At 34.7% G+C, this 13212-nt stretch overlaps 1 protein-coding gene across 1 annotated transcript in view; it reads right to left on the bottom strand.

Moving 5' to 3' along the window:
• LOC106470083 (histidine-rich glycoprotein-like) overlaps positions 1-12920 on the bottom strand; it is a 47517-nt gene extending 34597 nt beyond the window's left edge. The window contains exon 1 of the mRNA XM_013930609.2: positions 12700-12920. Within this exon, the coding sequence (XP_013786063.1) occupies positions 12700-12768 (69 nt within the window). The 5' untranslated portion in view covers positions 12769-12920. The remainder of the gene's footprint in view (positions 1-12699) is intronic.
• Between the last annotated feature and the right edge of the window lie 292 nt (positions 12921-13212).

The raw sequence follows: 13212 nt of genomic DNA, 5'->3' as shown, positions 1-13212 counted from the left end.
CATTTAAAAGTAATGTTTCTTAACTCAAGGTGAATTTCTTCTTAAAATGTACTACGAAACGTTGGAAGTACTACTATTTCAAATATCCTACAACTATCACTTAAAGAACAGAAACATGATAGAAATACTGTGAGGTTTTCTGCAAGCCCGCCTTATAAACATTTTTATACACGAGATATTTTGCAGAGCTTGCAGTATTGTCTCTTAACTTTCTGTGTGATAAAAATGAAAACTCGTTCAAAACTTCTCCCTCTTTACAACTCGAAAAGCTTTACCTCTAAGTTATGTTTTTTAATCAAGACATTGTGTTGACACAACCGAAGAAAAGTTTCCTGAGGGCTGTGTGCAGATTCTGAATCCATTTCTGGAAATCAAGATGTTTGTTCAGAAGGCTAAATTCTGATAAAGGTGGTTGACGAAGTTCGTCAAATAATCTGATAATCAACCATGTGGAAAATAACTGAAAACAAAAACGACAACACTGATAAAGAAACACACACAGTTCAGGTGCTCTGTGTATGTAATATACCATGGAAACACACACTTACAAAGATGTGAATAGTATTCCTACCCGTACCTCTCCCTTGACCTATTAACCACCACTTACTGAACCCTTCTTTGGAGGTTCTTGCACACTTACCACTGACGACTTCTTTCAAAGGATCTAACACTATTTACTCAACGTTTTTATTGTGTGCTCGTCTATCTTCACAGAAGAAGGCGTGCGCACACTTACATTACGTTGAAAATAAAATTCTTAGTTTTGAGCACAAATAAATTTCTCAAGGTACGGTCTGAAATGAAACAAAAAAACTTTACAAGTCCTAAATAAATCAACCCCTTACTTCACACAGACACTATTATTTGGACAATACCATATATGGAATTACTATTTACTAGATGTACTTTCACGGAGTTCCCAAAAGTGTTCCAAGAGTTAGAAATATTTTGATTTCTTCATTTTGTAATTCATATGTCATACTGTGTTGTAGCCTACAGAGTGCATACTTCTTATAATTCATGGTATGCGTACGCTTTACTGACGTCATAACAGTACAAATTGCAACGTTAATCGTCCTTTATGTGACGTCATTTTAATGTCTACTAGCTGACTGACAGACAACACACTATTGTATAGTGGTGCGAGTGGTTAAAACAGATTACCCATTCAGGCGGCGTTCGGTTGCAATTCGGGGAAATTACACGAAGATGGCATTACTCAGGCTACATTATACAGAACCCCCTATTAAAACATACTGTGTACTATTATTTCTAATTTCCCTCTCTGTGTAAAACTTACTGTGATGTCTATTTCATCGGAGGGGGAAGGGGCAGAGTAGTAGGTCTGATACAGGAATAGAAGGGCAACAAATTTAAAAGGGATGGTATGGTAGAAAAGTGAACGGGATAGACCAATTCAGGATGATGATAAGTTTTTTTTAAAAAAGAATAATTTGATATAACAACAAGCACCATAAAAATTTTAGTTTCAGATATACTTGTGGCCAGTATACAATTTCAACAAGCTTTTATTTAGAACTATCTTCTGATATGTCATATGGTGACAGGTGTGTAACGCGGCAAGGGGCATTCGAGTGCGAAGGCATAACTCCATCCTTGAGGGGGGGGGGAGGTCCAGGGAAATCCTCCAAAACATCTTTAAATAAAAAGGAGTAAAATTGTGCAATCTGGTACATGCCGAGCAACAAATTATCATTAGAAGTTGTTATTAAATCATTAACTTTTTTTTTAAGAACACGTTTTAACTAATAAAGATTCACGATGACCTTTCAAAAATACAATTACCTGTACTTTAGTCAGAACTAGGTATCACGAGTTTTGCCAATAATATTCTTAGTCGAGATCAAAATATATTTTTATACGTTATTTGAATACGATAAGCCTAACAAAACATATTAACTACACAAGGATTTGAGCCATCGGAATATTTTATTGTCGTTTACCATACTAACTAAACTTTATTGATGTTTTTTCACAAAGGAAAATTTCTCTGGATTTCAAACAGATAATTTAACATGAAAACATTTTGGAAACGAAAAGAACAATCACAGGGAACGACAAAAATCCCAGATCTGTGGTTTATCTCATACAATTATTCAAACCACTTCATTTGTTATATCTTGAAGTAGGTAGAGCATAATTTATTCTAATTTGTTTATTGTTTGTATTTATATATAATTTACAAAGTATTCTTGTATTCCATAAGTAATATTTAGTTGTATTCCCACAGATATTTTTACAAGTAAGCCTACAAAAAAAACGGTACAGTTTAAAGGGGAGTTTTTTTCACACCAATGCTTATCAACCAGAAGTTAAACCTCAAACGTTAAAAAAAAAATCTAGTGGTGTCGAGTTTAGAGGAAAGCTTTCCCAAACTGTGGAAAGAAAATCCTTGCACCACATGTTAGTCTACCCACTATAAAATGAAAGTTTCACCCAAGAATATAGAAAACAGACACCACTAGAGCTCAAGTCATTAGTCGTCTCTTAATGAAAGCTATAAGCCTGTGATCTTACTAAATGATCCTATAAAAAATGTAGGGATGGCTAATATCAATCCTACAAAAACAATACAAACAAGATAGTAGGGATGGCATTTGCATCATTTTGAATCAGTCATTACATAGATATTGTTGTAAAATGAAACACTGTATAATATTGTAAAGTTCTGATGACCTGTTGAGTAGATATTTAAAATACCATTTCGATGAACAATCCGAGCCATCCCTACATAAACAGTGCTGTCACCTGTCTGATAAATAATAAAAACAACAACTAAGGCTTCCTCTTGCACCAAAGGTTAAACATTTCAAGGTTATCTGTTCACCTTTGGTATGTTATTGTCCTTCTCATGTCATATGTTATACCACATTTATGTCCTTCTCATATCATGTGTTATACCATATTTATGTCCTTCTCATGTCATATGTTATACCAAATGCATGTCCTTCTCATATCATGTGTTATACCATATTTATGTCCTTCTCATGTCCTGTGTTATACCATATTTATGTCCTTCTCATGTCATATGTTATACCAAATTTATGTCCTTCTCATGTCATGTGTTATACCATATTTATGTCCTTCTCATGTCATATGTTATACCAAATTTCTGTCCTTCTCATGCCATGTGTTATACCAAATTTATGTCCTTCTCATATCATGTGTTATACCATATTTATGTCCTTCTCATTTCATATGTTATACCAAATTTATGTCCTTCTCATTTCGTGTGTTATACCAAATTTATGTCCTTCTCATGTCATGTGTTATACCATATTTATGTCATTCTCATGTCATATGTTATACCAAATTTCTGTCCTTCTCATGCAATGTGTTATACCACCCACGATCTTCTTATTTTCCATATAATTCAGAAGTTTTAAATCGATGGAAATCATCCTACACATTACAGATCTTCTGCATTGTTTAGACGACTGAAGCTCACGACCTGAAGGCAAAGAAATCTTTAATATGAGCCGCTGTCACACTGGTAAAATTTTACATCTTTCCAAGCATTAAGCCAGGAAAGTGAAGATAAAATCACTTGAGAACCTGCATTCTGTTTAACCATATTCAATACATGACCCGTATCTTGCGCTCCTCTGGGATTAACTTCGACTATTGGGGAATGGAAATATAACCTGCATAGCATAGAAAATACTATAATGGCTTTTGTACATAGAGAGGTTCGACTGTTATAGCAGAATGGTGTGAGTTTAAATAGGTAACAAATATATCTAACTTGCCTAGTCTTCATTTTGTATTTCACAATATTGAGAGTAGTTTCCAGACTCCGTTATATAAACAACTGTGCAGGTCTTATTCACCACTGAAAACAACTCAGACATTAACATTTTATTTCTGGCATTGCTGACTTTACGGAGAGAAGCTTGTGAAAGTCATTGATATTTTGTAGATAGTTTTGGAAAGAAACTGTACTCTGTGATATCTTTATCATTGTCAGTAATTATATTATATAGAGACATTATACAACATTGTTAGTGTTTTGATTGACTTTCGGCGATTGTCTTGAAAAAAATATACAGTGTAATTAAACTATTGCTAATGTCATAGAGTTTTCAAAACAATTTAGACTATGTGACTCGAGAGTCAATAAATAGTGAGCGTTTAAATTAAGAATGAACCACAAGACATTATTTCCATGTAAATGAGTTATGTAGCCAAGTGAGACTAGGTACGTTTGAAGTTGTTTGAATTTCGCGCAAAGCTACACGATGGCTACCTGCGTTAGCCGTCCCTAATTTAGTAGTGATACATTAGAGGGAAATAAGCTAGTTAACACCACCTACCACCAACTCTTACAAACAAATAATGGATTGATCGTAACTTATAACGCTCCCACAGTTGAAAGGGTGACGGGATTAGAACCCGCAGCCTCAAATTGCGAGTAGAGCGCCCTAAACACTAGGCCCATTTGAAGGTGTGATTACTTTGAGAAAAAACATCAGCCCATTTTAACTCATAAAAGATCTGATGCTCTGTTACTAGTGAGACTCAAACGAGTTTTTAGAGTTTATGACATGTGTCTCTGATTTTTTTTTTCTCCGTGAGCAATCCAGTTGTATCAGTTTATTAAAAATTCCTAAAATTGAAATGTGAAGTATAAATATATCATACTTTTTCAAACTGTAGTTATTAGTTTGTAAACGAGTTGAATTATTGTGAATTAAATACAGAGTGTACAATTTTATATATATATGTGCAAGGTTACAAAAAAGTTCTGCAATATGTAAACAAGCACCTCACATAATAATCTTGACATAGATAAATGGAGAGATGATACCAGAAAATCAGATGCTCGTTATAAATGTAATGTATATGCTTCTTGCTGATTGTGCCCGGCAGCCTTTAATTACGCCGAGCACGTGGCTACCTATACCTTTGCTATAAAAGACGTATCCTAAAATTTCATTTCCAGTCAATAAACCAAATTTAATTGTACCAATCCGAATTAGTACTCTTCTGAAACTTCAAAGATAACGCGAAATATCCTCTAACTGGTCGAATCAGTCGGGAAATGGGCTTGTAGGATGTTCCACCATCACATTCTAAATGGAAAAGCTTTTATCACGTAGCATCAACGTAGAAATGTTTTAAGTTGAAACACGTCTGAGATATAAACTAACTTGGGAATAAACTATAAAACACAATATCATCCTTGGAACTGTCACGAAGAAGGACGTAACTTATAAAATACACGGGGTTGATGTGGAACCAAACATTCCGCCTGGGAAAATGACCTGAACACACACGATATTACATTTGGAGATGCAACTTGAAACTTGCATCACTTGTTCAGGAAAGATTATTAACACCAGTACCACGACTACAAGATTACAATGTATTGCAGAAAATGACCTGAACACACACGATATTACATTTGGAGATGCAACTTGAAACTTGCATCACTTGTTCAGGAGAGATTATTAACACCAGTATCACGACTGCATCATCACTTGTTCAGGAGAGATTATTAACACCAGTACCACGACTGCATCACTTGTTCAGGAGAGATTATTAACACCAGTACCACGAGTGCATCACTTGTTCAGGAGAGATTATTAACACCAGTACCACGACTGCATCACTTGTTCAGGAGAGATTATTAACACCAGTACCACGACTGCATCATCACTTGTTCAGGAGAGATTATTAACACCAGTACCACGACTGCATCACTTGTTCAGGAGAGATTATTAACACCAGTACCATGACTACAAGATTACAATGTATTGCAACTGTAATATACATAATTGTGGAATAATAAATATCACAAGTATCGAGTCAGGGGAGGTAATTAGTATCAGAACTTAAGGAGACAAACCTGTAATGCATTACGTGTGGAGGAGCCACTAGAATCATAAGTGCTGTGTCAACGAGATTAATTTACAACACGCCATTTGTGGAAGGAGGAGTAATTAGTAAATTTCACATCTACGAAAATAACTTACAACACAAAATTCACGTCATGTTGTTAATTGTAACACCTAATATCACATATAAGAAACACACGTTAAACTAAACGTCGTAACAGGAGAGGTTACAACACGTCTTGTATGGAAACATGCAGGTTTTAGTGCTTCTTGTTTTCTGTATAGCTTTATTATTACTGACTGATAACCCACCAGATTCATGGGAACAGTCTACAAAATTACGATTATGCTGAAAGAAATATTGTCAGTAAAATAACATTCACAACATAAGTTTGTTTTTTAACAAGCTTTCAAGCGTTTTCAAATAAAAAGAATTGCACACGTAAAAATCCTGTTAACTTTATGAATTTTATTGACAACTACCTACATGTAACCAATGAAAATTCAGCATAATTTAAGATCGTCATATATTTTATTCATCATGCAAACAAATACTGACGCAATGAACCTGAGCTTTGCAGTGGATACTATTGATTTATTACCCGTACGGTCTTCCAAATCCTAAGTCGTGAGATGTTGCCTAGGTCACTGTTTACCGTTCTAAATATCATGACCAGTAAAGGTATAACTGAACTTAGTGTTCCTTGTAAGAAATTATCGAAATAAAATCTTCCTGTTTCAAGTTACATATGACACGATAATCAAAAGGCAGATTTGAACACCTCATTGTCTATTAAAAAATTGTAGATGGTACAAGGCTTAGCACTATTAAATGCACTGACTTTCATATTTATTCTTTATTTTCTTTTGTTCACATTAAGAGGAGCGATTACCTATTTCTGGAGCCAAACATAGATTGTGACTTCAAACTAAAATTATTTCTCTGCTACTAAAACACGAAAGTTAAACTTTTAGTTTCTGACAATTATAAAATAAACTACACATAGCACAATTGAATATCTAGTAAATAATGATTATTGTAATACCCAGAAAGCAGCAAAGTTGAATATGACAATACTATACATCAAAGAAATTGCTTTCAAAGTTAATTGGTAACTGTAGTACATAATATAGTTTTACATGTAACTGAATTCATGTATAAAGCACGTGTTACTTCATGTATTTAGTTGTTTATAACTCCCAAACCATAACACGTATGATCATCAACTGAATTATGAAGATGTATAAAGCACGTGTTACTTTATGTATTTAGTTGTTTATAACTCCCAAACCATAACACGTATGATCATCAACTGAATCATAAAAATGTATAAAGCACGTGTTACTTTATGTATTTAGTTATTTATAACTCCCAAACCATAACACGTATGATCATCAACTGAATCATGAAGATGTATAAAGCACATGTTACTTTATGTATTTAGTTGTTTATAACTCCCAAACCATAACACGTATGATCATCAACTGAATCAGGAAGATGTATAAAGCACATGCTACTTCATGTATTTAGTTATTTATAACTCCCAAACCATAACACGTATGATCATCAACTGAATCATGAAGATGTATAAAGCACATGTTACTTCATGTATTTAGTTGTTTATAACTCCCAAACCATAACACGTATGATCATCAACTGAATCATGAAGATGTATAAAGCACGTGTTACTTCATGTAATTAGTTGTTTATAACTCCCAAACCATAACACGTATGATCATCAACTGAATCATGAAGATGTATAAAGCACATGTTACTTCATGTATTTAGTTGTTTATAACTCCCAAACCATAACACGTATGATCATCAACTGAATCATGAAGATGTATGAAGCACATGCTACTTCATGTATTTAGTTATTTATAACTCCCAAACCATAACACGTATGCTAGCGGAATTAAGTGTGCATGTACATGGGACAGTTGCTGTTGGAAGTAAAGAAGGCTAGCTAACATTTTCCATAAGTTTAGTAAAGAAGGCCAGCTAACATTTTCCCATGAGTTTAGTAAAGAAGGCCAGCTAACATTTTCCATGAGTTTAAGAGAGGAATCGAAGATTTCCTGAAAAGTAATTGGTGGGTGTGCAAGAAGAGCCATAAAGGACAAACGATCACTTGCTGTCCACAGATCATGTTATATTCTTATATTTGAATATTTTGATAACTGAGTTGTCATTTATGCTATGTGCCACTACATCTGATATTGGTTCCTCTGTACCCACAAATCATGTTATATTCTTATATTTGAATATTTTGATAACTGAGTTGTCATTTATGCTATGTGGCGTGGGTACAGAGGAACCAATGTCAGATGTGGTAAATCATGTTATATTCTTATATTTGAATATTTTGATACCTGAGTTGTCATTTATGCTATGCGCCACCACATCTGACATTGTTTCCTCTGTACGTAAGCTTACGTGGCTATCAGACGAGTCCATTGTCTGCAGAGAAATCTGCCAACCAAGGTTTTCTCCAAGGTCGCACACCACTCGAAGCGAATTTTCGTGCCTTTCATCACGACAGAGTTGTTCCTGGAGGCCCATGTAGCTGACCGTCCACCTACACCCGCGAAAGTTGTTACAGAAATTCAAGTTTCATCGGAACTGAAGAAGAGAATCCGAAGTAGAATAAAGAACTCATGTAGTTCACAGATCTACCAGTAGAACTTCGTAAACTGTGTGGAAGGTAATGCGTAAGACGATCTATATATATATACAAGGTAAAACTGCAGAAATCGTTTCCTGCTGGCCCAGGGAAGCGGACGAACTTTGCCCTGAAATTCATTGCAGATATTTACGTACCTGACAAATTTTGTGGATTGATCCACGACCATGTAAACACCCATTTGCATTATTTTGAGTGATACCAACTAGCATGACCTAAAGGTGACTGTGTGGGTTGGGTATACCAGCAGTGCCATCAATGAACCTTATGATTTTTTAAGGACCCTACAGATCATGATTAATGAACTGTTTCGGTCACTGGGGCACGTTATCAACATCTGTTACTAACATTACGTTGCCTGGCTTGCACGAGAGGCGCATTTAGCAGGACACTGTGTTCATACAAGATGATGCACCATCATGTTACCAACGCTGTGAAGAACCAGCTTTCATTAGCAGGATGTTTGGCTATTACTTGGTGTACCATGACGGCTTCAAGCGTAGCACTCAGTGCTTCACCATAGTAACTTGTGGCACATGCAGTTGTGAACCACGTGTTGCCACATCTCGAAGCTGATACGGTGAATGTTGGCAGATATTGTGAGGACTTAACAAAATGTTTAAAATGGTTTGTCTCAATAAACTGGTGTTAGAAACTATTTTTTTTTCCGTTATCTCAGAAGAAACTTAATTGAAAAATTGACATGATCTTTTTGGCATGATATCGTAGCGTAATTGGTACCCCAAAGTAATAAAATGTGCAAACTCTGAGAATGATTTTCCAATTATCTCAGTTGTATGCACACTTAATTCAGCAGGCCTACATGTTACGGTCCGAGAGTTACAAGCAACGAAATACAGGAAGCAACTTTATAGACATCTTCAACATCATTAAGTATTAGATCACCTAAAGAGGGTAACAGCGAGCGTTGTAACAACAAAGTACAGTGTACGTATATAACCTCGCTCCATTTTATGGCTTTCTCTGCTATCAATAATGATTAAGCTGAATATTGAACAAAAGTCTAAACCCCTGCTGCTTTTCTAAGCCAGCAATTTATCTACACAGTTCATCATAAAAATCACCATGTTCAACACGTTATGTGTATACAGACTTCCACCACACCTGTTTAATGAATCTAGCTGTAAACATATCTATTCAATATAAGAATATTATTTTGAATCCTGGCAACAATAAAACTAAAAAAGACAAGATCTTTTGGCTCTTCGAGGTGCCTCAAACTTTCAAATCAATGAAAGTACGACTTAAATTCATTTCTTTAAGTCACATACTCAATCCTTTTTTGGGCGCACCTTTTTTTCACACCTAAGGTGTTTTTGATTAGATATCAATTAGAATGAAAACCTTAATCTCATCAATTCTAACTTCCCAATGCTTCGCCTAAAACAACTCTTCTTAAGCCTCTCTTCACATATGTTACCCGTGTTTTTCCTAAACCAGGCATAATTTTGCAATATTTTTTCTGCATTATCTGCAACAAATCAACATCTTCCTGTAAACAGGGTACTAAACTGAACACAATACTCCAAAATTAGGTTCTTATATAAAATCACAATGTGTGCATTTTTAAACTTACAATCTCTACAAATAGAATATCGTTAGCCCTAAGTTGATCAGAGCTTTTTAAAAAATTACAATCAATTCTCACAACAAAATCCTGACTGTTACCGCCAGGAACTCAACTTTCAAACAATATTAAAGTCCAGTGTGTTCTGATTAAATAACGACTGATATTTGTTTTTCTAGTAAACGTGTTGAGTATCTGGACTGGTTCTTATTAAAATACATTTTAAACACACAGTTGAAAATTCCATCTGTCAACACTTGATGACAACGCTTTGCAACTAAAGAGATGGCCCCTGAACACAAAACATTATATATGAAACCAGTAAAACCTGTAATGAGTCACTTAGAAATATATGTTTGAAACGGAAAGCTTAATGTAGTGATTTTTATAAAACTATGCACATATCTGAACATAACTAATTCGGTCTCCTTCAAACAGCTAATTTATACATAAACTTGTAGTATAATTAATCATTCACTTGGGGAAAGGTGTATTATCAGCCAGTATTGAGTACTCCTCTCCTCTATCAGTGATATAAAAGACACTGAAAGGATCATTCATTAAGCTAGCGTTCTATGGAAAGACCTTTAGACAATACGTTTCAGTTCAACAAAAAACCACATAAAATGATTTCGTTACTCTCTATGGTTATTTATTTTTGATTGGCAAATAAATTCAAATACCATTTGACAGTAATGCAAAGTTCACGTTTTCGTCTTATCAGGCTACGAACAGGAATTACTTGTTATAAACAGATGTAGAACTGTTTTTTTTAGTTGTTTTAGAATGAGAACGCAAAACGAAGTTTCAGTTCATGATAAAAAGAACCCCATAATTCCCGCCACAAACGTAAATTCTATAGTCCTAAAGAAGCCTTTAGATGAAATATTGGACAAAATAAAAGCTAATTCTGTTGTAAGAAATGCAAAAACTTGCAAAATAACAAATTGAATAATTTTCCATTTTAATTACGTGTGTAATAGGCAATGCCTTAATTACAGTAGCCTTAATCTCACTTGTTCTATTGAAAAGAAACGACATTATATGAAACTACGAGCCATGTTCCTCAAATTCAGTCAAAATATACAATGCAAAGTTCGCCGACCAGTTACAACTTCTAAACAAAAAAAGCTGTTAACAACACGAATTTAGGTTACTGTAGAGTTACAGGCTACAAATTTCAAATATGCGTACTGGCGCTAGTTGGTACCTAGATGTGGCAACACTTGCCTCCAGGCGGGACAGGAATTGAGGTAAGAGGTCTTTGTAAGTGTATAGCCATAAATGTTTGGTTTCTTTAAAGGAATTTGCAATTTTATTATTTGAGTGAATTGGTGAAACGGTGAGGCAAAACTCAAACGAGTGAATTTATTTTCTGGAAAAATAAACAAGGAGAGGTAACATGTTAAGAACGTAGTCGTTCGCAGTATACATTCTGATTATGTACACTTGTTTCTCACAAATACCGAGTACGACTACTTCGAAGATCTAAACTCGCGCCTTATCGATATATTTCTCACAGGAAGAATTCACCTGATAAGTGTAGGCCTTCTAGCTGCTTAGTTTTTATTATTTCTTGTGTCAACTATTGTCATTACATTACGCTTTGTTTTGAACACAGCCGTGAAAGTGTAACTGTAGCTATGCGTTCAGTGTTCCACACACATTTGTTAGCCTGTTAATTCTTTTCATGGTAATTTGAGTAGCATTGTTGACTATGTATACGTTCGATAGTACCAGTAAGACTTATGTTTTTTCGTTTGTTCTAATATAAAAGTTGTTATAGTTGCCAGATAATGTTGTGTAAAATTCACTCGTGATCTGAAACATGGATATCTATTGAGTAAAATTCACTCGTGATCTGAAACATGGATATCTATTGAGTAAAATTTACTCGTGATCTGAAACATGGATGTCTGTTCAAATGGATATATATATAATTCTTTTTTATTTGAGAAACAAATTTTACAAATTTCATCTGACAAAAAAAGTGGATTTTCAGTCGGACTTTATTTCCTAAATTTTAACATCCTATCGAAAAATGGGGAAGGTGGAAGACGATACCACCCGTTGCAATAGGATAAAGATACTTAGTTATAAATTATAAAGCATATGTTACCAATCGCTCTTAGAATATAAACGTCAGCGCTTTTTGGAAACTCAAGTTATCTTCAAATATTAGTGGAGAACATTCATAAACACACCGTTAATAGCTGACATTATCATTAGTTAAATTTCTCTGAGAAAACCACATATTCGTAAAATAACTATAATTTGTAGTTAACTTTTTAAGGGACGTTAGTCAGACATCTACGTGACTAAACCCTCATGAAATTTAACTTGATACTCATAATAATATACAATATGTCATGATTTTTCTTACTTAGACCTTGTCAAAGGTGGAGTCATTTTCTATCAGCTATAATTATAACTTAACAGTAACTTTCTGTTTGCATATATATTATTATCTAATTCTGCTTAATTTGTAGTTTTAGATAGCGACTAAGCAAGTCGATACATTTTCAACATTGAAAATGAAATGATAAAAAGATTATGAGATGTTACTCACCAGCTTTGAAGCGTCAGCAGTTATAGCTAGCACTGTCAAACCCAGCAAGATGGTCAAACTAACTTTCATTTTGCTTGATAACAACTAATACACTTTGAGTTTAGGCTTCGTAACGTTTATTCAACACAGAACGCTCAATCTTCCTTTCTTCTTCGATCTGAGCTTTGTTGCCAGAGGGCAAACACACTTCAACCTCAAAGCCTGACACGGGCGGACTGCTAGAAATGTCGGTGATTGGCTTATAATGTAGTGGCGCCACCTCTTATGGAACGCGTAGATACGCATTCCAGTACTTTCTGAGACTGAGAATGCAATCTCTAACGTTAAAACTGTTGCCGCATGGAAAATCGGGCTTTCGGATTGTTTGTCTTTAAAACTGAATGTGGCACCAGATTTTATTGATTCAGCAAACTAAGTTTTCTCTTACATTAATAAAGGTCGTTTTATTTAAAACTATATTGAAAGAGAAATTACACGCGTAAACTAGCTTGGTGCCATTTTTGCGAAAATAAC

This window comes from Limulus polyphemus, unplaced genomic scaffold (genome assembly GCF_000517525.1).
Source record: "Limulus polyphemus unplaced genomic scaffold, Limulus_polyphemus-2.1.2 Scaffold3812, whole genome shotgun sequence".
NCBI lineage: Eukaryota > Metazoa > Arthropoda > Merostomata > Xiphosura > Limulidae > Limulus > Limulus polyphemus.
Note: the sequence above shows the minus strand (reverse complement) of the source record. Positions and strands in the feature narration are given on the sequence as shown.